A 24,373-nucleotide genomic window follows, 5' to 3' on the forward strand; every position below is an offset into this window, starting at 1 on the left:
CAATCGAAATTGCAAGGTATAAGGAAAAAAAAAAAACCAAATTAAAATGAAATCAACAAGTTACCAATATATTTTGGTGCTCTATCACCTTGATTACGTATCCTTGCCATCCGAAATCACAATACGATACTCACTCAATCGATTCATGCTTCAATATAGCATTCAATCGTTGACCTAATGCCTCACAATTTTGATTTAACCCCAAGATTTTTCCCAATTTGCTAAGCACTAATAGCATAATATACCCTAACTCTTTGAGTTAGAGGAAGAAACTGAACATATTTCCTAAAACAAAAAAAATAAAAATTGCACTTAATTGAAAATAACAGAATTTCTATAAATTGAAAACTTTGTGAAACACAGTGACCAATTTGGGGCTAAATTTTTTTGTCAGTGGCCAAATTGAATTGTCATGTAAAACTCAGTAACCAAAAAGGTATTTAACCCTAAAAAAAAGCTAGCATTAAGTAATTTATCATTTTAGGTATAACATTAGCATGATTTCTTATTTTTATGAAAATGAAGTGTAAATTTAATTAGCCATTTTTGCCAATGTGGCCTAGCAGAAAACGGCATAACTTGTAGAGGAAAATTTTAAGTTCGAACTCTCATGATATGACATTTTTGTTGTGTGTGAGAGAGAGAAACCACCATTCCATTTAGTTTAGACAATCACAACTAGTATATAACAAAATAAAAATAAAAACCATAATAGGGTTTTTTTGTTTTTCTTTTCAACTCATGTCTCACTTGATATTTAATTTTCCAAAGCGCATCTGTACATAGCCGGCACATGGGCCAAAAACAGACGTCCAGACTGGGAAGAGAACAAATAGAAGCCTCTTTTGGTGACGACGACATCGGAGCTTACAACAGAAACCCTTTCTTTTTCTTTACACACACTTTTTCCCCATATTTTTCCTAATTTCACAGCGGTGATGGTTTCTTAAACTATTTCTTCTCTCAAGTGCTATAAATGAATTTATATAAAATGAAACTAATAGAATTTTGATTCTTTTGAAAGAAACTTGAAAACCATAATGTTGCAAAATAACACTACTAAAACTTGTACTGTGATGGCCAACAAGTCTAAGCCAGTGAAAAAGGAGCTTGCTTTGCAAATACCTGGTCTTATGTTTGAACCTCCATGACACCTTCATAGTGTGCCTGTGAAAACTCCTCTCCTACTTGTAGTTTAGACTATCGTTGGTATTATAAAAAAATACTTGCGAGCAAAATATTTCTGAGCAGCCCATGTCTTTTTTCTTTCAAGAGCAAGCAAGAAATTAACATGTCATAATTTCTAGGGACCAAGTCATACTTACCAATATAGAAGGTTTCATAAAGAAATACAAGAAAGCTTAGGGCACCTCGGCAAAATTCCTAGGTGAAAGTTAAGCATAAAAGGCTAGCAGATCATAGCTCAAATTAACAGCAAAAATGGCAGAAGTGAAGCTCTTTAGGACATGGTCAAGTCCTTTTGCTTTGAGAATAGTTTGGGCACTGAAACTCAAAGGTGTCCCATATGAAACAATCTATGAAGATCTTTCAAACAAAAGCCCTTTGCTTCTTCAGTATAACCCTATTCATAAGAAGGTTCCAGTGCTTGTGCACAATGGAAAACCAATTGCTGAGTCACTTGTAATTCTTGAATACATTGATGAAACTTGGAAGGAAAACCCCTTGCTGCCGGAAGATCCTCTTGAGAGAGCTGCCGCACGCTTTTGGGCCAAATTTAGTGATGAGAAGGTAACCTAAAACCACTCTTTCATAATCAGATATTTCCATTCTTGTAAAACTTAAATATGGCACAATAATTTTGTACTAGTTACTCTGCAAATTTTCATATTAAGTTTCACACACTTGACTAAGTTTTTCTAGGAAAAAAAATAAAATTAAATGTAATGGAAGTGTATTATGTAGATGATATATGTGGCATCCCATTTGAAGCTAATTCAAAAGAAAGTTAGTCAATAAAATATTTTGTTTGGTTTGGTTTGTGATTTGCCATGAAGGTTTTGCCATCTATTTGGGAGTCATTTACCAATGATGGGAAAGAGCAAGAGGAAGCTATTGTAAAAGCCAAGGAGAACTTGAAGTACTTGGAAGAAGAGCTGAAGGGAAAGAAATTCTTTGGGGGAGAGAAGCTTGGATTTGTAGATATTGCACTTGGATGGCTTTCACAATATGAGAGTAGTGTGTTTGAAGACGTAACCGGAATGAAATTGTTAACAGAAGAAGAGTTTCCATTGCTATCAGCATGGAAACTGACTTTTGCAGATGCTCCTATAATCAAAGATAATTGGCCATCTAGAGACAAACTTGTCGCCAAATTTCAGGCTATTCGGGAGGATCACCTTTTGAAAAAAGCAAAAAAATGAGATGGCTTGCGACCATTTCATGAATGGAAACGAGGGGAAGAGTTGGATACTGGTCTTACTATCAAGAATTACAGAGAGGATCATGGATTTTAGTAAAATAAGAAATCTAAATGAGAGTGTGTTTTAAGAGTATTTTTTATCATGCCAAAGGCACTTCTTATTGTGTACGGTTTGGTTGAACTCTTTAATAGTGTTTTTCTTCTCTCTCTTTTCGGGCTATTGAAGCACTTCTGGTCTTTTCTTGCAGATGATCAAGTAAATGTTTTATGTGTTTCTACTACTTACGCTATTAGCATAAGTGTTAATGAGTGAAAAGGTACCAAAAATTTCTAATTAAAGTCTATAATAACTTCTATTAAGCATTTACCAAACAAGTACAGGAAGGAGAACAGGACAACCTAGGGTGACTTTGTAAAGAAAATAACAGGCACAAATAGAATCTACTAACTCAAATGGCTAGAGTGTGGAGAAATAATCATGTGCATTCCCAACCATGTAATTGCAAATATGGAAGCAAAAACCCCATGGGATTCAAATAACACATACCTTGGCTGCTTCATTCCATAACTTCTTTGCAGCCACAATACTGTAAAATTGTAGCTCTGCTGTTTGTTCTATCCTTGCAGTCTACAATCCTATATCAAAATGTAAATGCCTACTGTCACAATTTACGAATTTCTCAAACAACCAAGATTGGAACTTGACTGAAAGAAACATATATTGGGTTTTTACATCTTATATTTTGAACATTAACTCGGTTATATAGTAAAAGTGGAGATACCAAAGTGTAAGGGATCATCTAAAGAGCCATTAAAAGTACATACACAACAATTTTATAAGGGTCATAGTAACAGAGGCATTTTATCAAACACCCAGCAGGCAAGATTTTGACATGCATTTGATTCAAAAAAAGTACTCTAAATTCTGACTTTTACTTACACCATGAAGATCAACAATTAAGCCCACGAACCGTCGAAGCCTATAAATGCAAACTGCTCACAAATTGCCCTAGCCCCAGCATTTGAAATGCCCCACCTTCAGACTTGCCCAAGCATCTCAAACTGGCCAAGCTTCAGAAACTCCCAAAAAAAAAATGTTTAAGTCTCCTACAAAGAGGATTAAATTCCCCAAAAAGAAGGATGGTTCTCAAACTCTGCAAGGCTCTCAATCTGTGCAAGGAACTGAATCTGTGCAAGCTTGTCGAGTTTCTCAAACTGGCCAAAGTTCTCAACCTGCCCAAAGTTCTCAATCTGCCCAAACTTCTCAATCTGTGCAAGGATCTCAACCAAGTGCAAGCTCATCACATCCTTTTGCTAGTGGTCCAAGCAAAAAGAGGTTCAAATCTCCTGCCAAGAGGAAGAAATTTACCAATCGAAAGGATTTGTTGGATGGTTTTCAGCCCTGGAGATTCTGATCATGTGCAAGTGTTTTGTGTTTTGTTAAAATGCCTCTTATGAAGACCTTTTCATTCCACTTTTGTTTTGCATGTACAACTGTTAAGGACAAGTGTTAAGGACAACCCTTTCAAATGGGGCTTTTGATTGAACTATTATTTTGCAAGTCCAACTATTAAGAACTTTATTTGTAATGTTATAAACTGTGAGGATTTGATCAGTCTTATAAAACCCATGATTGTCTGTTATAAACTATTGCAGGTGTTTGTGGTACTGTTGATTTGGTAATGCTTTTCATACCATTACATATGAGGTCAAAATCCAATAAGTAACTCCCACATTGTGTTCAACAACCACATGCATTACATAAGTACCAATACATTGTTACATCCAGTTGCAAATTCAAACCATATTCCTCCATCATTACATAGCTACCAAGATATGATATTTTACATACAGTTGCAAAATACAGACTTGTACAATCTGCCTAATTCCTTCATTGCAATGACCACATTTTGTGCCAAGTTGTTACAGACATTGCCAAAACAACACTACCATTACTAAACCCCATGAAAGAATAAGCCAACCCATTAACTTTCTTTCTCTTGCTTGACGATGCCCAACGTCCTTTTCAAGTTCCTTCAATCTTCTAAGTAGCCAACTCACCAGAGCCTTCTCTCTAGGTGGAAATTCAACGTCCACCCAAACAAAAAACACATATCCTTTTTTCCTCCTCTGCATCAATCATTAATACCAATTAATAAAAAAATTTAACCGGATTCACAAACTTTCAACAACATAACTTACCCCTGATGAGTTTGGACAAACATGGAATCTTCGAAGTGGGTTCACCTCAGTCCATGAAGTTTGTAAGCGAGCTATCTTCCCACAAAAGCAACGCGGTGCCGCCACATCCAACTCTTCCCCTCTGTCAACTATTTCAGTTTTCATTTTCAATTTTCGTGGAACCCAACCTCTGATTTCTAGGGTTTTAGAGGAAGCCAATTTGGGGTTTTTCGGTTCGATAGGCAGCTGAGATCAATTAGAACGTTTGAGCTATATCAGATGTTAGAGGTGGGCTCTACATGTACACGTCACACCCTCAGATTGGTGGGAAAAATCCCAGCTCAATTGAATGGACCAAACTACCCCTGCCACGTCATTGGTTTAAAGGAATTTGGAATGGCGTTGACGGAAAGTGGTTAAGTGAAACACGAAACATTGGTCAACAGGGCAAAGTGGGTCACTTTAACTTTGAGGGGGTAAAGTGAGAATTGACCAATGTTCCAGGGGGCACTGTAGCATTTAATCCAAAAAAATATATCGCAAAAGGTGCAAAAAAAATTTGGACCATTTCTAGATTTATGCGTGTCATCCTTGCGCAGGGGCCATACTAATCTTCTCTATATCGTTCCAATTTTATCGGATGTCCCCAAAGGGACAAGCTTTGTTGTTAAACGACCATATATAAAGCTTTCATGCATTGAGGTGTTTTCCAATGTGGGACTTGTTTGAGCCCCTCCATCGATGAGCCCAGCCCAAGGCTAGGGAAAAAGAAAATTTATGCGTTCAGTTGGAGCAGCCCAGCCTGGGGTGTGGGACCCACCAACCCGGCTGGCCGAAGGCAAGTTCCGCCGAGGTCCAAAACGCGGGTGACGTCACCGACGCGTCGACACGTGGTATTCAAATTTTTACGTTGGAGCGCAATGCACGCGCCAACGGTAAAAATTTGAACCGGCGTCGACGCGACGCAAGCCCAACGGCTGGAAGACACGTGGCACGCCCCAGCGCTCCGATTTGATTCCACACTTCATCCAATGGTGGCGATTTTCCAGCAATAAAATTATGAAAAAAAATCGAAATTTTTTAAAAAAAAATACTAAAAAATTCTGATTGTTTTTTTCCTATAAATACCCTTCACTTTCAACACCAATTCTCATACATTTTATTCTACTTCTACAATTACTCAACATTTTTTTCACTCTTCACTCAACATTTTCTTCACTCTTCACTCAACATTTTCATCTCTTTCACATTGTAATTTTATTTCTTATTTTTATGGCTTCTTCTATTGAAACCGGAGGGGCGTGGAGCACCATGGAAGATGTTTCTTTGTGTGAGGCTTGGCTCCGAGTTTGTCATTGTCCCGTGACAGGCAATGAGATGAAATTTTTCTATATGTGGAAAAAAATTCATGCCGAATTTTGCGAAAAAATTCAGACTCGCCTCGTACGGAAATGTCGAGTAGGTGGAAATTTCTCAACAAAGAGATGGCAAAATGGAGAGATGCCTTGGCAAAAGCAATGAACTTGTATAGAAGTGGGGAAAATCGTACTAACGAGGTAAGTATTTTGTAATTTTCGTTTTATTAAGTTTAATGTCCTAATATATATATGTTGTTAATATTTATTGCATTTTCAATATTTTGTTAATATTTCTTGCATTTCAAATATTTTGTTAATATTTCTTGCATTTTCAATATGTTGTTAATATTTCTTGCATTTCCAATTGTTTCTTCATATTTCTTTCATTTTCAATATGTTGTTAATATTTATTGCATTTCCAATTGTTTCTTCATATTTCTTGCATTTCCAATTTATTTGTAAGGTTAATTGCATTTCCATTATTTTTATTTTGTTACTTGCATATCCAATATATTTTAAATATTTATTGCATTTCCATTTTTTTGTTAAATAGCTCATTCAAGCACAGATGTGGTACGGTGCAACCGGGGGTGGCAAAAAAAGTTTCACCCATCATGAATGTTGGGAGGTGGTGAAATATTGTAAACGCTTCATAATTATTCCCACGGGTCCCGACGTTGTGTTAAACGAGACGCCTCTCCGTGACGCAACGACATCGGATTCACCTCTCGATTCCCCTGTGAGTGAAGACTCACCCATCCAAAAGGAACCGAGGCCAATTGGCCGAAAGGCTGCGAAGGTAAAGAAAGCGGGTAATTCAAGCAATCATAATTCAAAGTTTTTGGAGGAAATTGCAAGGCAAAACGCCATAAGAATTGAAATGGAGCAGAAACGCCAAGATATGGAGGTGGCAATTCAAGCCGAGTGTGCACGAGAAAAGGAGTATTTGCGCAAAAAAGATATGGAGAAGACAGATCGGGAAACTATGGCGATGGATACAAGCCATATGTCCCCTGATACAAAACAATATTGGAAGCTAGAACGAAGGGATGTTATGAGAAGAAGACTTTTCCAGGATGATGGGCCTAGCAACACGGATTGGTTAAATGATCAAAACCATTAAATTAGTTGGCATACCTTTTATGTATTTTTATTTTTCATGTTTTCTATTAAAGTTGGTGTACTTCATGTATTTTATTTTAGTAGTAGTAATTCTTAATGACTTGTATTGGATTTCTTTATTTAATAAACAAAGCATTCAATAAAAGACAATTTTATTCAACATATTCCATACATCAAACAAAACATAATTAAAATTAAAACAAAAACTACAAACAAGGCACAATAATAAATAAAAAAACAACACAACCAAACCATAAGCAATAGTAAACAACACAACCAAACCATAAGTAAATAAAACATAACCAAAGCATCTATGCTCCATCATTCATCTTCATTCCCTTTCACCGTCCATATATGTTCTATCAAGTCAAGTTGACGGCTTTCATGAATATACGAAGATTGCATCTCTGTATATCGATCTATCATCCGGGTCATCATACGATCGTCCCTCACCAACGGTTCCAGCTCAAACGGTTCTCCATTTGGCCCTATGGGCCTTTCATAAATCCGGGTCAAGGCCTTGTTTATTGGATCCAGTTCATAGACCTCTCCAGCATCATAATCGTACTCATCCTCCACAATCATATTATGGAGGATGATGCAAGTCATCATAATGCTTCGGAGGATCTCCTCATCAAACATACGGGCCGCACCTCGAACAATCAACCATCGAGCTTGAAGGATGCCAAAACACCTTTCGACATCTTTCCTGTATCCTTCTTGATAAGTAGCAAATAATTTTTGCTTATGGGATCGGGGATTCGGAATGGATTTGACAAATGTGGTCCACCTTGGGTAGATACCGTCAGCTAGATAATACCCCATATGGCAGACTGTATTGTTGACTTGATAGGTAATATTGGGGCCTTGGCCACTCAAAACATCCTTGAAGACCGGAGATTGACCCAGGATGTTGAGGTCATTTTGGGCTCCGGCAACTCCGAAGAAAGCATGCCAAACCCATGTGTCGAAGCCAGCAACGGCTTCCAGGATGATACTTTTGTGCCTTTTCTATTTCCGTAATCACCTTGCCAGGCAGTTGGGCAATTCTTCCATTGCCAATGCATGCAGTCGATTCTACCAATCATTCCTGGAAATCCTCGAGCTTCGGCTTTTTGTAGAAGCCGTTGGAGGTCCCTAGGAGTAGGTCTACGCAGGTAGTCCCTAGCGTACAGATTTTCAACTGCATCACAAAATCTTACCAAAGCCTCCAACGTAGTGAACTTCCCCATTCGAGCAACCTCATCCACCTGATCAGCAGATGCTCCATACGCCAACATTCGTATAATAGCTATAAGCTTTTGCTCTGGAAGAAGGCCCAAAACCCTAGTAGCGTCACACTTTTGAACAAAGTATGCATCATAATTGCAAATATCATGCATGACTTTATTGAACAAATGAGGTTGCATTCTAAATCGCCTTCGAAAATCAACATCAGAGTACAAAGCAGTTGGGATAAAATAATCTTCCAAAAGATTCTTACCCCGAGAATGCCTATGTCTGTCCACATTCCGGCGACGGCCGACTTGTGAACCACGGTGGCGACCTTGGTTCTCTTCCTCTTCCATTGCCACTGCTATGAGAACTTGTTCATCGACTTGCCTATGCAACTCATTGATTTCATCGGCTCTACGGTTTCTCTCCTTTTTTCTATCTCTTGCCTCTCCAAGCATCTCCTATATTCTTCCATTGAGAATGAATGGAGTATGAATTCTAAACTCTAAGAAATGAAAATATTGAAAGATGTGGTGTGAGAGGTATGAGGTGGGCCTCTGATTTTATAGAAAAATTTGGCAAGATAGAGATGCCACGTGGCTTGATTTGATTGGATGAAAATCTTATCTGAAATTTGAAATTCATTCGAAATTTGAACCCAAATTTATCTGAAATTTGAATTTTGAAATTCATTCGAAATTTGAACCCAAAAATTTACCTGAAATTTGAATTTTGAAATTCATCCGAAATTTGAATCCAAAAATCTTATCCCGAAAATTTATCCGATTATGAATAGTCTTGACACGTAGGAACCCGTAAATCTTATCCGAAAATATTATCCAAATTAATTATTGAGGTAAAAAAAGTTGTGAATAAAACAAAAAAATGAATAGTAATGCTTGCCCTTAGCAAGGGCAACGGGTGGAAACACAAAATTCTGATTTGCAAGGATAACTACTATTCACGTGAATAGTAGCTGCCCTAGCTCCCCCCTTGCCATGGCTAAGAGCATCTCCAGCAGCCCGGTCGGGAAAGGCTGCCCGACGCAGCCCGAGACACTACAGGCCCGTGAGCTTTGGTGGCGGGTCCCACGAGCCCGAGGAAGCCCAAGGGCAAGTCTTGCCGGTGAAGCCCGAGTTGGTCGACGCCACCACCGACAGCCTCAACGGCGGGTGCCACGTGGCGTGTGACGGGACTCTCCGATGGATTTTTCCAAATCCGACGGTCCTCGTTTTGGCTAAAAATTGCAAAAAATCGAAAAAATATGAAATTTTTTTTAAAAAATACCCAAAAATTCTGTATTTTTTCTCTATAAATACCTAACCATTTTATTTACTTTCCACACTAAAATCTTCATACAATTTCTTCTCCATCCCATATTTTTTACTCTTTACTCACATTATTCACTTTCCACACAAATTCTTCATACAAACTTTTCTCCTTCCAATTTTTTTGTTCATCTCCACTCACATTTTTCACTTCCACACCAATTCTCCATACAAACTCTTCTCCTTCCAATATTTTTTACTCTCTTTCTACTACTTTCCATTTGTATAAAAAAACCAAATGGCATCTTCTATTGAAGTCGGAGGCTCGTGGTCAACGAATGAAGATATTGCGTTGTGTCAATCTTGGGTGAACATTAGTCATGACCCTATCACGGGTAATGAGATGAAGTTTCATCACATGTGGAGCAAAATTCATGGAGAATTTTGTCAAAGATCGGGTTCTATTCGGACCGAAATGGCGTTGTCTAGTAGATGGAAACTTCTTAATAAAGAGTTAGGGAAATGGAGGAATGCCTTGACAAAAGCAAAGGCGAACATTCAAAGCGGTCAAAATTTGACCGATGAGGTAAAATATTTATAATTGCCATTTTAATCAATTCAATGTCACTTTTTTTATTGCATATTCTATTTGTTTTTCTTGCATAATTTTTTTTTTTCTTGGTGCACCTTTAATTTGTCTATATTTTTACATTTCAAAATAGTTTATATTTTCATGCATAATAATTTTTGTTTCTTGCACTTCCAATTATTTATTTTTAATAGATGGTACAAGCACAAATGTGGTTCGGTGCCATGGGGCAAGGCAAAAAAAGTTTCGTGCATTTCCAATGTTGGGAAATTGTGAAGGATTGTTCGAGATTCAAAATTATTCCCACCGGTCCGCCGATTGTGATGAATGAGATGCCACTCCACGATTCAACATCAACCGATTCTCCATTGGACTCCCCAATGGAAACGGAGTCACCATTTGTGCTACGTCCGCCAAGCCCTATTGGGAGAAAGGCGGCAAAGGCCAAGAGAGGGGCCACTTCGACCAATGATTGTGTACAATTATTGGAGCAAATAGCTAAGAGCGCCTCACTAAGAATCGAGAGAGACTTGAAAAGAGATGAAATGGACATGGCACGAGAGGAAGCATTTGTTCTCCAACAACAAATGGCACAAGAAAAAGACATAGAGGATAGAGAGATGAAAATCATGGCTATGGATACGAGCCATATGTCTCCCGAAACAAAGGCTTATTGGAAGCTACGACGAAGAGATGTGATGAGGAAAAAACTTTTCAATGACGACGGACCTAGCAATACGGATTGGTTAAATGATGAAAACCATTAGGAAGCAATTGAAACACCTTTGCCATATGTTGTATTGTTGTATTGTTGTATTGTTGTATTGTTGTATTATCCTTTAATTTGTTGTATTGTTCCCTTATCCTTTAATTTGTTGTATTGTTCCCTTTTTATTCAATCAAAAAAGCATTAAATTAAATGACTATTTATTAAAAACATTCGAGCATCAAAACAAATAGTAATTAAAAAAAAACTTCATTGATTGCAAACAACACACAAAACAAACCATACATAAAAGCATAATAATAAAAAGCATAATTCCAAAAAAAAAACCACACACAAAATAAAGCATAATTAAAAACCAAGCATCATTCCAAACAAAGCACTAATCTTGACTTCATCCATTGTGATTGCCTTTCATCTCCCACAAGTGCTCGATCAAGTCACGTTGACGTATCTCGTGAACATATGAAGATTGCATTTCTTGATACCGATCAATCATGGGGTTGTTGAATTGACCATCCCGAAGTATGGGTTCGGGCTCCAGTGGTAGTCCATTTGGTCCAATCGGCCTTTCATATATTCTTGTCAACGATGTGTTCATTGGATCGGGTTCAACCACCTCTTGAGCATCATAGTCATACTCATCCTCCACAATCATGTTGTGAAGAATGATGCAAGTCATTATAATACTCCGCAGCACCTCCTCATCTAGCATCCGAGCAGCACCTCTAATAATTGCCCAATGAGCTTGCAAGATACCGAAACACCTCTCCACGTCTTTCCTGTAACCTTCTTGAAAGGAAGCAAAGTTTCTTTCCTTCTCGGATTGGGGATTCGGAATTGTTTTCACGAATGTCGTCCACCTAGGATAAATTCCGTCGGAAAGGTAGTACGCACCAGAGTAAACGGTATTGTTGATTTGGTACGTGACTGGGGGGAATGACCTCGCAATACCTCATCGAACACTGGGGATTGACCAAGGACATTGAGGTCATTCTGAGAACCGGCAACCCCGAAGAAGGCATGCCAAACCCAACAATCGAATGAAGCTACGGCCTCCAAAATTATACTTTTTAGCCCTTCCGATTCCCGTACTCCCCTTGCCAAGCAAGAGGACAGTTCTTCCACCGCCAGTGCATACAATCGATGCTTCCAATCATTCTTGGGAAACCTCGGGCCTCGCCTTTTTGTAGAAGCCGTTGCAGGTCTCTTGGCGTTGGTTTGCGAAGGTACTCCCTCGTGTACAAATTTTCCACTGCATCACAAAATCTCACCAAGCACTCTAGGACAGTAGATTTTCCCATCCTTGCAATCTCATCCACCTGCTCTGCAGATGCCCCATAAGCAAGCATCCGCAGCATTTTGCTCCGGGATAAGACCTAAAGCTCCAACAGCATCATGCTTTTGAATGAAGTATGTGTCGTAATTACAAATATCATGCATGATTTTTTGGAACAAATGTGGTTGCATTCTATATCTTTCTCGAAACTTAGAAGCAGGATATAACGGATTTGGGATAAAATAATCCTCCATGAGATTCTTACCCCGAGACTCCCTACGTCTGTCCACATTCGGGGCACGAGGACGACGGTTTTGCCTTGATTGATCCATCATACACACCGCTGCTGCAAGCAGTAGTTCCTCTTCTTCATCGGCTTCCCGATCTTCTTGAGCACGTCTACGCCTTGTTTCTTCCCTTTGTTTCTGTTGCCTCTCCAACACCCTCAACAAGTTTGACATTGAGAGTAGAATGTGTTTTCTACAATCTGAGAAATGAAGGAATAGATAAGAGATGGTGTGAGAGGTTTGAAAATCAGGTCTAGTTTATAGACGGATTTAGAAGATAGAGATGACACGTGACACAATTTGAGAGGATGAAAATCTTATCAAAAATCTGAGATTAAATTTTTTAAAATATCTGAAAATGTTATCGACATTTGACACGTGGCACAATTGTAGAGGTGAAAATCTAATCAAATCTGAGATTAAATTTTTTTAAAATATCTGAAAATGTTATCTGACATTTGACACGTGGCACAATTATAGAGAGTGAAAATCTTATCTGAAATATGAGATTAAATTTTTTTAAATATCTGAAAATGTTATCGGACATTTGACACGTGGCACAATTATAGATAGTGAAAATCTTATCTGAAATCTGAGATTAAAATTTTTTTAAAATATCTGAAAATGTTATCTAACATTTGACACGTGGCACAATTTTAAAAGGAATTTTCTTTGAATAATTTTTATTAAAATCTAAAATACTGAAAATTAACTACGAAACTTTAAATGCCGTTTTGGAAGGCCAAACGACCTCAAAATGCCAAAATCCATCATAGGGCACAGCAAAGCAGTGAGTTTGACTCGTGGCGTCGTTCCCTTTCCGAATGGTATTTTGCGTCCTAATCGGAGCTCGGACGATAATTCTGCAAATTCCCACTACGTCCTTTTTCTAGCTCAAGCGATAAAATCTGACATTTGTTCTACATCAGACGTGGCACAATTTTAGAAGGTGAAAATCTTATCCGAAAATTTAATTACAAAAGATTATCAAAATTAATGGTTTAAACTATAAAAAAATAGAAAATAAAGTACAATGAATAGTAATTGCCTTAGACTTGCCCTAGACTTTGCTTGTGGGTGGAACCACAAATGCAAAGGCTGACACTATTTACGTGAATAGTGGCAATTGCTTGCCCTTGCCTTAGACTTAGCCCTTGTGGGTGGAGATGCTCTAAGGGCAAATGGGTGGAGTTGCTCTTATGCATTCTCCTTTTTAATAGTCAAGCCGTTTCCCTGTCAACACTCAGGTTTCCCTCCTTTCCATACCAAAATTTAATATAAACAATGAAAAAATATAAAATAATTGTTGCCTTCTCAAATTATTGTGTGGGTGGGATCTTGACTTGGAACAGAGCCCAAAGTCCCCACCACCCATGCCAATTTATTAGATTCTTTATTATTCTCATTTATATTATTTTATTTGTTTTTTGAGGCAGAAATCGGGTCTCACTTGATGTTTGATTTTTCCAAAGCGCATCTGTGCATAGTCTCCACTTGGACCAATAACAGGCGTCTAGACTGGGGAGAGAACAAACAGAAGCCTCTTTTGGTTCCATGACATCAGAGCTTACACAAGAACCCAATCATTATTTCATTTCATACAAGAACCCTCTCTTTTTCTCTGGACACACTCTTTCCCCATATTTTTCCTAGTTTCAAAACGGTGATGGTTTCTTAAAACTTTTCTTCTCTCAAGTGCTATAAAATTTATATAAAATGAAACTAAATAGAATTTTGATTCTTTTGAAAGAAAATTGAAAATCATAATGTTGCCAAATAACACAACTACTTATATTGTGATGGCCAACGAATCTACCCCAGCAAAGAAGGGTATTGACTTGCAAAAACCTAGTCTCATATTCGAACCCCATGATAACTTGGTAACTTGTATTGTGATGAGCAAAATATTTCTGGGCAGCCCATGTCTTTTTTCTTTCCAGAGCAAGAAAGAAGTTAACATGCAATAATACATGTCATAACATCTAGGGACCAAGTCATATTTACCAAAATAGAAGGTTTCATCAATAAATACAAGAAAGTCTAGGAGACCTTCGCAAAATTCCATAGTGAAAGTCAAGCATAAAAGGCTAGGATATCATAGCTCAAATTAACAGCAAAAATGGCAGAAGTGAAGCTCTTTAGGACATGGTCAAGTCGTTTTGCTTTGAGAATAGTTTGGGCACTGAAACTCAAAGGTGTCCCATACGAAACAATCTATGAAGATCTTTCAAACAAAAGCCCTTTGCTTCTTCAGTATAACCCTATTCATAAGAAGGTTCCAGTGCTTGTGCACAATGGAAAACCAATTGCTGAGTCACTTGTAATTCTTGAATACATTGATGAAACTTGGAAGGAAAACCCCTTGCTGCCTGAAGATCCTCTTGAGAGAGCCGCCGCACGCTTTTGGGCCAAATTTGTTGATGAGAAGGTAACCTAAAACCACTCTTCCAAAATCAGATATTTCGATGCTTGTAAAACTTAAATATGGCACAATAATTTTGTACTAGTTACTCTGCAAATTTTCATATTAAGTTTCACACACTTGACTAAGTTTTTCTAGGCAAAAAATACAAGTAAATATAATGGAAGTGTATTATGTAGATGATATATGTGGCATCCCGTTTGAAGCTAATTCAAAAGAAAGTTAGTCAATAAAATATTTTTCACTGTTTGATCGTTTGGTTTGGTTTGTGATTTGCCATGAAGGTTTTGCCATCTATTTGGGAGTCATTTACCAATGAAGGGAAAGAGCAAGAGGAAGCTATTGTAAAAGCCAAGGAAAACTTGAAGTACTTGGAAGAAGAGCTAGAGGGAAAGAAATTCTTTGGGGGAGAGAAGCTTGGATTTGTAGATATTGCACTTGGATGGCTTTCACAATATGAGAGTAGTGTGTTTGAAGACGTAACCGGAATGAAATTGTTAACAGAAGAAGAGTTTCCATTGCTATCAGCATGGAAACTGACTTTTGCAGATGCTCCTATAATCAAAGATAATTGGCCGTCTAGAGACAAACTCGTTGCCAAATTTCAGGCTACCCGTGAGGATCAACTTTTGAAAAAAACACCAAAATGAGATGGCTTGCGACCATTTCATGAATGGAAACGAGGGGAAGAGTTAGATACTGGTCTTACTTACAAGAAGTACAAAGAGGATCATGAATTTTAGTAAAATAAGAAATCTAAATGAGAGTGTGTTTTAAGAGTATTTTTTATCATGCCAAAGGCACTTCTTATTGTGTACGGTTTGGTTGAACTCTTTAATAGTGTTTTTCTTCTCTCTCTTTTCGGGCTATTGAAGCACTTCTGGTCTTTTCTTGCAGATGATCAAGTAAATGTTTTATGTGTTTCTACTACTTACGCTATTAGCATAAGTGTTAATGAGTGAAAAGGTACCAAAAATTCCTAATTAAAGTCTATAATAACTTCTAGTAAGCATTTACCAAACAAGTACAGGAAGGAGAACAGGACAACCTAGGGTGACTTTGTAAAGAAAATAACAGGCACAAATAGAATCTACTAACTCAAATGGCTAGAGTGTGGAGAAATAATCATGTGCATTCCCAACCATGTAATTGCAAATATGGAAGCAAAAACTCCATGGGATTCAAATAACACATACCTTGGCTGCTTCATTCCATAACTTCTTTGCAGCCACAATACTGTAAAATTGTAGCTCTGCTGTTTGTTCTATCCTTGCAGTCTACAATCCTATATCAAAATGTAAATGCCTACTGTCACAATTTACGAATTTCTCAAACAACCAAGATTGAAACTTCTAAACGAATGCCCACGGAACTTGACTGAAAGAAACATATATTGGGTTTTTACATCTTATATTTTGAACATTAACTCGGTTATATAGTAAAAGTGGAGATACCAAAGTGTAAGGGATCATCTAAAGAGCCATTACAAGTACATACACAACAATTTTATAAGGGTCATAGTAACATAAGCATTTTATCAAACACCCAGCAGGCAAGATTTTGGCATGCATTTGATTCAAAAAAAGTACTCTAAATTCTAACTTTTACTTACACCAGGAAGATCAACGATTAAGCCCACGAACCGTCGAAGCCTATAAATGCAAACTGCTCATAAACGCCCCAAAGATCAAACTACCCCACCTTCAGACTTGCCCAAGCATCTCAAACTGGCCAAGCTTCGAAACTCCCAAAAAAAGATGTTTAAGTCTCCTGCAAAGAGGATTAAATTCCCCAAAAAGAAGGATGGTTCTCAAACTCTGCAAGGCTCTCAATCTGTGCAAAGAATCTGAATCTGTGTAAGCTTGTCGAGTTTCTCAAACGCCAAAGTTCTCAACCTGCCCAAAGTTCTCAATCTGCCCAAACTTCTCAATCTGTGCAAGGATCTCAACCAAGTGCAAGCTCATCACACCCTTTTGCTAGTGGTCCAAGCAAAAAGAGGTTCAAATCTCCTGCCAAGAGGAAGAAATTTACCAATCGAAAGGATTTGTTGGATGGTTATCAGTCTTGGAGATTCTGATCATGTGCAAGTGTTTTGTGTTTTGTTAAAATGCCTCTTATGAAGACCTTTTCATTCCACTTTTGTTTTGCATGTACAACTGTTAAGGACAAGTGTTAAGGACAACCCTTTCAAATGGGGCTTTTGATTGAACTATTATTTTGCAAGTCCAACTATTAAGAACTTTATTTGTAATGTTATAAACTGTGAGAATTTGATCAGTGTTATAAAACCCATGATTGTCTGTTATCAACTATTGCAGGTGTTTGTGGTACTGTTGATTTGGTAATACTTTTCATACCATTACATATAAGGTCAAAATCCAATAAGTAACTCCCACATTGTGTTCAACAACCACATGCATTACATAAGTACCAATACATTGTTACATCCAGTTGCAAATTCAAACCATATTCCTCCATCATTACATAGCTACCAAGATATGATATTTTACATACAGTTGCAAAATACAGACTTGTACAATCTACCTAATTCCTTCATTGCAATGGCCACATTTTGTGTCAAGTTGTTACAGACATTGCCAATACAACACTACCATTACTAAACCTCATGAAAGAATAAGCCAACCCATTAACTTACTAAACCCCATGAAAGAATAAGCGAACCCATTAACTTTCTTTCTCTTGCTTGACGATGCCCAACGTCCTTTTCAAGTTCCTTCAATCTTCTAAGTAGCCAACTCACCAGAGCCTTCTCTCTAAGTGGAAATTCAACATCCACCCAAACAAAAAACCCACATCCTTTTTCCTCCTCTGCATCAACCATTAATACCAATTAATAAAAAAATTTAACCGGATTCACAAACTTTCAACAACATAACTTACCCGTGATGAGTTTGGACAAACATGGAATCTTCGAAGTGGGTTCGCCTCAGTCCATGAAGTTTGTAAGTGAGCTATCTTCCCACAAAAGCAACGCGGTGCCGCCACATCCAACTCTTCCCCTCTGTCAACTATTTCAGTCTTCATCTTCAATTTTCGTGGAACCCAACCTCTGATTTCTAGGGTTTTAGAGGAAGCCAATTTGGGGTTTTTTGGTTCGATAGGCAGCTGAGATCAATTGGAACGTTTGAGCTATATCAGATGTTAGAGGTGGGCTCTATATGTACACGTCACACCCTCAGATTGGTGGGGAAAATTCCAGTTCAATTGAATGGACCAAACTACCCCTGCCACGTCATTGGTTTAAAGGAATTTGGAATGGCGTTGACGAAAAGTGGTTAAGTGAAACACGAAACATTGGTCAAGGGGGCAAAGTGGGTCACTTTAACTTTGAGGGGTAAAGTGAGAATTGACCATTGTTTCAGCACTGTAGCATTTAAGCCAAAAAAATATATCGCAAAAGATTTAAAAAAAATTTGGACCATTTCTCGATTTATGCGTGTCATCCTTGCGCAGGGGCCATGCTAATCTTCTCTGTATCGTTCCAATTTTATCAGATGTCCCCGAAGGGACGAGCTTTGTTGTTAAACGCCCATATATAAAGCTTTCATGCATTGAGGTGTTTTCCAATGTGGGACTTGTTATGCATTCTCCTTTTTAATAGTCAAGCCGTTTCCTGTCAACACTCAGGTTTCCTTCCTTTCCATACCAAAATTTAATATAAACAATGAAAAAATATAAAATAATTGTTGCCTTCTCAAATTATTGTGTTGGTGGGATCTTGACTTGGAACAGAGCCCAAAGTCCCCACCACCCATGCCAATTTATTAGATTCTTTATTATTCTCATTTATATTATTTTATTTGTTTTTTGAGGCAGAAATCGGGTCTCACTTGATGTTTGATTTTTCCAAAGCGCATCTGTGCATAAGTCTCCACTTGGACCAAAAACAGGCGTCCAGACTGGGAAGAGAACAAACAGAAGCCTCTTTCGGTTCCATGACATCAGAGCTTACACAAGAACCCAATAATTATTTCATTTCATACAAGAACCCTTTCTTTTTCTCTGGACACACTCTTTCCCCATATTTTTCCTAGTTTCAAAACGGTGATGGTTTCTAAAAACTTTTCTTCTCTCAAGTGCTATAAAATTTATATAAAATGAAACTAAATAGAATTTTGATTCTTTTGAAAGAAAATTGAAAATCATAACTACTTACACTGTGATGGCCAATGAATCTACCCCAGTTAAGAAGGGTATTAACTTGTAAAAACTTAGTCTCATGTTCGAACCCCATATGATAACTTGGTAACTTGTATTGTGATGAGCAAAATATTTCTGGGCAGCCCATGTCTTTTTTCTTTCCAGAGTAAGAAAGAAGTTAGCATGCAATAATACATGTCATAACATCTAGGGACCAAGTCATATTTACCAAAATAGAAGGTTTCATCAATAAATACAAGAAAGCCTAGGAGACCTTCGCAAAATTCCATAGTGAAAGTCAAGCATAAAAGGGTAGGATATCATAGCTCAAATTAACAGCAAAAATGGCAGAAGTGAAGCTCTTTAGGACATGGTCAAGTCCTTTTGCTTTGAGAATAGTTTGGGCACTGAAACTCAAAGGTGTCTCATATGAAACAATCTATGAAGATCTTTCAAACAAAAGCCCTTTACTTCTTCAGTATAACCCTATTCATAAGAAGGTTCCAGTGCTTGTGCACAATGGAAAACCAATTGCTGAGTCACTTGTAATTCTTGAATACATTGATGAAACTTGGAAGGAAAACCCCTTGCTGCCTGAAGATCCTCTTGAGAGAGCCGCAGCACGCTTTTGGGCCAAATTTGGTGATGAGAAGGTAACCTAAAACCACTCTTCCAAAATCAGATATTTCGATGCTTGTAAAACTTAAATATGGCACAATAATTTTGTACTAGTTACTCTGCAAATTTTCATATTAAGTTTCACACACTTGACTAAGTTTTTCTAGGCAAAAAATAGAAGTAAATATAATGGAAGTGTATTATGTAGATGATATATGTGGCATCCTATTTGAAGCTAATTCAAAAGAAAGTTAGTCAATAAAATATTTTTCACTGTTTGATCGTTTGGTTTGGTTTGTGATTTGCCATGAAGGTTTTGCCATCTATTTGGGAGTCATTTACCAATGAAGGGAAAGAGCAAGAGGAAGCTATTGTAAAAGCCAAGGAAAACTTGAAGTACTTGGAAGAAGAGCTAGAGGGAAAGAAATTCTTTGGGGGAGAGAAGCTTGGATTAGCAGATATTGCACTTGGATGGCTTGCACACTATGAGAGTGTGTTTGAAGATGTAGTCGGAATGAAATTGTTAACAGAAGAAGAATTTCCATTGCTATCAGCATGGAAATTGGCTTTTGCAGATGCTCCTATAATCAAAGATAATTTGCCGTCTAGAGACAAACTCGTTGCCAAATTTCAGGCTACCCGTGAGGATCAACTTTTGAAAAAAACACCAAAATGAGATGGCTTGCGACCATTTCATGAATGGAAACGAGGGGAAGAGTTAGATACTGGTCTTACTATCAAGAAGTACAAAGAGGATCATGGATTTTAGTAAAATAAGAAATCTAAATGAGAGTGTGTTTAAGAGTATTTTTTATCATGCCAAAGTCACTTCTTATTGTGTACGCTACGGTTTGGTTGAACTCTTTAATAGTGTTTTTCTTCTCTCTTTTCGGGCTATTGAAGCTCTTCTGGTCTTTTCTTGCAGATGATCAAGTAAATGTTTTTTGTGTTTCTACTACTTACGCTATTAGCATAAGTGTTAATGAGTGAAAAGATACCAAAAATTCCTAATTAAAGTCTATAATAACTTCTAGTAAGCATTTACCAAACAAGTAGAGGAAGGAGAGCAGGACAACCTAGGGTGACTTTGTAAAGAAAATAACAGGCACAAATAGAATCTACTAACTCGAATGGCTAGAGTGTGGAGAAATAATCATGTGCATTCCCAACCATGTAATTGCAAATATGGAAGCAAAAACTCCATGGGATTCAAATAACACATACCTTGGCTGCTTCATTCCATAACTTCTTTGCAGCCACAATACTGTAAAATTGTAGCTCTGCTGTTTGTTCTATCCTTGCAGTCTACAATCCTATATCAAAATGTAAATGCCTACTGTCACAATTTACGAATTTCTCAAACAACCAAGATTGAAACTTCTAAACGAATGCCCACGGAACTTGACTGAAAGAAACATATATTGGGTTTTTACATCTTATATTTTGAACATTAACTCGGTTATATAGTAAAAGTGGAGATACCAAAGTGTAAGGGATCATCTAAAGAGCCATTACAAGTACATACACAACAATTTTATAAGGGTCATAGTAACAGAGGCATTTTATCAAACACCCAGCAGGCAAGATTTTGACATGCATTTGATTCAAAAAAAGTACTCTGAATTCTAACTTTTACACCAGCCAGGAAGATCAACGATTAAGCCCACGAACAGTCGAAGCCTATAAATGCAAATGCCCATTGCCCCGGTAGCTTATAAACCCTCTGCAACTGCATTCAACACCATGGAGAAGGGCAGGAAAAAAACAAATAAATCGCAAAAGGTGCAAAAAAAATTTGGACCATTTCTCGATTTATGCGTGTCATCCTTGCGCAGGGGCCATGCTAATCTTCTCTGTATCGTTCCAATTTTATCGGATGTCCCCGAAGGGACGAGCTTTGTTATTAAACGACCATATATAAAGCGTTCATGCATTGAGGTGTTTTCCAATGTGGGACTTATTATGCTTTCTCCTTTTTAATAGTCAAGCCGTTTCCCTGTCAACACTCAGGTTTCCTTCCTTCCCAAACCAAAATTTAATATAAACAATTATAAAATATAAAATAATTGTTGCCTTCTCAACTATTGTTTTCCAGAAAAAAAAATTTTGAAAACTGAAAAACATTATCAAATTATTGCGTGGGATCTTGACTTGGAACAGAGCCCAAAGTCCCCACCACCCATGCCAATTTATTAGATTCTTTATTATTATCCTCATTTATAATATTTTATTTGTTTTTTGAGGCAGAAATGGGGTCTCACTTGATGTTTGATTTTTCCAAAGCGCATCTGTGCATGGTCTCCACTTGGACGAAAAACAGGCCTCTTTCGGTTCCATGACATCAGAGCTTACACAAGAACCCAATCATTATTTCATTTCATACAAGAACCCTTTCTTTTTCTCTGGACACACTTTTTCCCCATATTTTTCCTAATTTCACAACGGTGATGGTTTCTTAAAACTTTTTCTTCTCTCAAGTGCTGTAAAATTTATATAAAATGAAACTAAATAGAATTTTGATTCTTTTGAAAGAAAATTGAAAATCATAATGTTGCCAAATAACACAACTATTTGCATTGTGATGACCAATGAATCTATCCCAATAAAAAAGAGCATTGATTTGCAAAAACCTTATGTTCGAATTCCATGATAACTTGATAACTTGTATTGCGATGAGCAAAATATTTCTGGCAGCCCATGTCTTTTTTCTTTCTAGAGCAAGAAAGAAGTTAACATGCAATAGTACATGTCATAACATCTAGGGACCAAGTCATATTTACCAAAATAGAAGGTTTCATCAATAAATACAAGAAAGCCTAGGAGACCTTCGCAAAATTCCATAGTGAAAGTCAAGCATAAAAGGGTAGGATATCATAGCTCAAATTAACAGCAAAAATGGCAGAAGTGAAGCTCTTTAGGACATGGTCAAGTCCTTTTGCTTTGAGAATAGTTTGGGCACTGAAACTCAAAGGGAAAACTTGAAGTACTTGGAAGAAGAGCTAAAGGGAAAGAAATTCTTTGGGGGAGAGAAGCTTGGATTACCAGATATCGCACTTGGAATGCTTGCACACTATGGGAGTGTGTTTGAAGACGTAGCCGGAATGACATTATTAACAGAAGAAGAATTTCCATTGCTATCAGCATGGAAATTGACTTTTGCAGATGCTCCTATAATCAAAGATAATTGGCCGTCTAGAGACAAACTCGTTGCCAAATTTCAGGCTACCCGTGAGGATCAACTTTTGAAAAAAGCACCAAAATGAGATGGCTTGTGACCATTTCATGAATGGGAACGAGGGGCAGAGAGAGGATCATGGATCTTAGTAAAATAAGAAATCTAAATGAGAATGTGTTTAGGAGTATTCTTTTATCATGCCAAAGACACTTCTTCTTATTGTGTATGGTTTGTTTGAACTTCTTCTCTCTTTTTTCGGGTTATCGAAGCACTTCTGGTCTTTTCTTGGAGATGCTCAAGTAAATGTTTTATGCGTTTCTACTAATTACGCTATTAGCATAAGTGTTACTGAGTGAAAGGCACCAAACAAGTCCTAATTAAAGTCTATAATAACTTCTATGAAGCATTTACCAAACAAGTACAGGAAACAATTCCAGGAGAAACAGAACAACCTAGGGTGACTTTGTAGAGAAATACAGACGCAAACAAAATCTACTAACTCAAATGGCTTGCAATTTGCAAATATGGAAGTAAAAACTCAATGGAATTCATATAACATATAACTTCTTGGGTTTTTACATCCAACATTCTCAACATTGCCTCGGTTATATAGCAAGATTGGAGATACCAAAGTGTAAGGATAAGCTAAAGATCATTGTAAGCACATACCTAACAGTTTTGTAAGGGTCATAGTAACAGAGGCATTTTATCAAACACCTAGTAGGTGAGCTTTTGACATGCATTTTATTCGAAAAAACACATTGAATTCCAACTTACACTCACACCTCGAAGACCAATGACAAAGCCGCCGAACCATCGAAGAGTATAAATGCAAATGCTCATTGTTCCGGTAGCTTATAAACCCTCTGCAACTACATTGAACACCATGGAGAAGGCATTAAAAAAAATCGCAAAAAGGGCAAAAAATATAAGACCGTTTCTCGATTTATGCTTGTCATCCTCCCCTGGGGCCATGCTGATCTTCTCTTTAGGCATCGTTAGAATTTTATCAGATGTCCCCCGAAGGAGGCGAAATCTATTTGAAGCGGTTGTATATAAAGGTTTCATGAATAGTGGAGTCTTCCGATATGGGACATATGCTGCCTTCTTTTTAATAGTTAAGCCGGTTCTACTTTTACTTATCGGGCCCAATGGTTTAAAACCGGATTCGCAACAGGAAAATTCTAACGGTCAACGAGTTTATTGTCTAGTTTGCCTTACCCTAAAACAACTGCAAAACAAAATCAACGGTGATGGTTTCTTAAAACTTTTTCTTCTCTCAACTCAAGTGCTATCAAATTTTTATAAAATGAAACTAAATAGAATTTTGATTCTTTTGAAAGAAAATTGAAAATCATAATTTTATCAAATAACACAACTACTTGCACTGCGATGGCCAACGGGTCTACTCCAGTAAAAAAGAGCATTGGCTTGCACACACCTAGTCTCATGTTCGAATCCCATAATAACTTGGTAACTTACATTGTGATTTCTGGGCAGCCCATGTCTTTTTTCTTTCTACAGCAAGAAGGAAGTTAACATGCAATAATACATGTCATAATATCTAGGGACCAAGTCATATTTACCAAAATGG

At 37.4% G+C, this 24,373-nt stretch overlaps 3 protein-coding genes, 3 long non-coding RNA genes and 4 other non-coding genes across 12 annotated transcripts; 3 read left to right on the forward strand and 7 right to left on the reverse strand.

Annotated features, from left to right (window-relative positions):
• Nucleotides 1-1,350: 1,350 nt before the first annotated feature.
• On the reverse strand, nt 1,351-24,360 carry LOC148917068 (uncharacterized). 2 transcript variants are annotated; one of them, XR_016126703.1, is made up of 2 exons: nt 23,557-24,360; nt 1,351-1,754 (listed from the first exon to the last, which is right to left on the reverse strand). It is a non-coding gene; the product is annotated as an uncharacterized LOC148917068 (long non-coding RNA). The 2 variants fall into 2 exon arrangements; XR_016126704.1 differs by lacking the exon at nt 1,351-1,754 and adding an exon at nt 19,179-19,644.
• On the forward strand, nt 1,441-2,661 carry LOC103331304 (putative glutathione S-transferase). Its single transcript, XM_089051716.1, has 2 exons — nt 1,441-1,749; nt 2,016-2,661. Exons 1-2 carry the CDS (start codon nt 1,441-1,443, stop codon nt 2,379-2,381), a joined length of 675 nt encoding a protein of 224 aa, XP_088907842.1. The 3' UTR covers nt 2,382-2,661.
• On the reverse strand, nt 5,115-5,217 carry LOC148917069 (U6 spliceosomal RNA). The gene has a single exon (XR_016127590.1). It is a non-coding gene; the product is annotated as a U6 spliceosomal RNA (small nuclear RNA).
• Nucleotides 14,403-16,507, reverse strand: LOC148917070 (uncharacterized). Of its 2 annotated transcripts, XR_016126706.1 has the most exons (3): nt 16,438-16,507; nt 16,022-16,110; nt 14,403-14,836 (listed from the first exon to the last, which is right to left on the reverse strand). It is a non-coding gene; the product is annotated as an uncharacterized LOC148917070 (long non-coding RNA). The 2 variants fall into 2 exon arrangements; XR_016126705.1 differs by lacking the exon at nt 16,438-16,507 and having other exon boundaries at nt 16,022-16,415.
• LOC103331303 (putative glutathione S-transferase) lies at nt 14,523-15,755 on the forward strand. The gene is made up of 2 exons (XM_089051715.1): nt 14,523-14,831; nt 15,110-15,755. Exons 1-2 carry the CDS (start codon nt 14,523-14,525, stop codon nt 15,473-15,475), a joined length of 675 nt encoding a protein of 224 aa, XP_088907841.1. The 3' UTR covers nt 15,476-15,755.
• LOC148917071 (uncharacterized) lies at nt 17,197-17,939 on the reverse strand. The gene is made up of 2 exons (XR_016126707.1): nt 17,727-17,939; nt 17,197-17,654 (listed from the first exon to the last, which is right to left on the reverse strand). It is a non-coding gene; the product is annotated as an uncharacterized LOC148917071 (long non-coding RNA).
• Nucleotides 18,254-18,356, reverse strand: LOC148917072 (U6 spliceosomal RNA). Its single transcript, XR_016127563.1, has one exon. It is a non-coding gene; the product is annotated as a U6 spliceosomal RNA (small nuclear RNA).
• Nucleotides 19,331-20,562, forward strand: LOC103331300 (glutathione transferase GST 23-like). Its single transcript, XM_008233922.3, has 2 exons — nt 19,331-19,639; nt 19,918-20,562. The coding sequence occupies exons 1-2, from the start codon at nt 19,331-19,333 to the stop codon at nt 20,278-20,280; spliced, it is 672 nt and encodes a 223-aa protein (XP_008232144.2). The 3' UTR covers nt 20,281-20,562.
• On the reverse strand, nt 21,394-21,496 carry LOC148917073 (U6 spliceosomal RNA). The gene has a single exon (XR_016127585.1). It is a non-coding gene; the product is annotated as a U6 spliceosomal RNA (small nuclear RNA).
• LOC148917074 (U6 spliceosomal RNA) lies at nt 23,703-23,810 on the reverse strand. The gene has a single exon (XR_016127591.1). It is a non-coding gene; the product is annotated as a U6 spliceosomal RNA (small nuclear RNA).
• Nucleotides 24,361-24,373: the final 13 nt, after the last annotated feature.

The sequence above is a fragment of the Prunus mume genome, linkage group LG5 (assembly GCF_029339155.1).
Source record: "Prunus mume cultivar Tortuosa linkage group LG5, ASM2933915v1, whole genome shotgun sequence".
NCBI classification, from domain to species: domain Eukaryota; kingdom Viridiplantae; phylum Streptophyta; class Magnoliopsida; order Rosales; family Rosaceae; genus Prunus; species Prunus mume.

Coding starts and splice junctions, on each gene's coding strand:
- LOC103331304 (XM_089051716.1), top strand. CDS start 1,441: ATGGCAGAAGTGAAGCTCTTTAGGACATGGTCAAGTCCTTTTGCTTTG. Junction 1,750..2,015: donor CCAAATTTAGTGATGAGAAG/GTAACCTAAAAC, acceptor TTTGCCATGAAG/GTTTTGCCATCTATTTGGGA.
- LOC103331303 (XM_089051715.1), top strand. CDS start 14,523: ATGGCAGAAGTGAAGCTCTTTAGGACATGGTCAAGTCGTTTTGCTTTG. Junction 14,832..15,109: donor CCAAATTTGTTGATGAGAAG/GTAACCTAAAAC, acceptor TTTGCCATGAAG/GTTTTGCCATCTATTTGGGA.
- LOC103331300 (XM_008233922.3), top strand. CDS start 19,331: ATGGCAGAAGTGAAGCTCTTTAGGACATGGTCAAGTCCTTTTGCTTTG. Junction 19,640..19,917: donor CCAAATTTGGTGATGAGAAG/GTAACCTAAAAC, acceptor TTTGCCATGAAG/GTTTTGCCATCTATTTGGGA.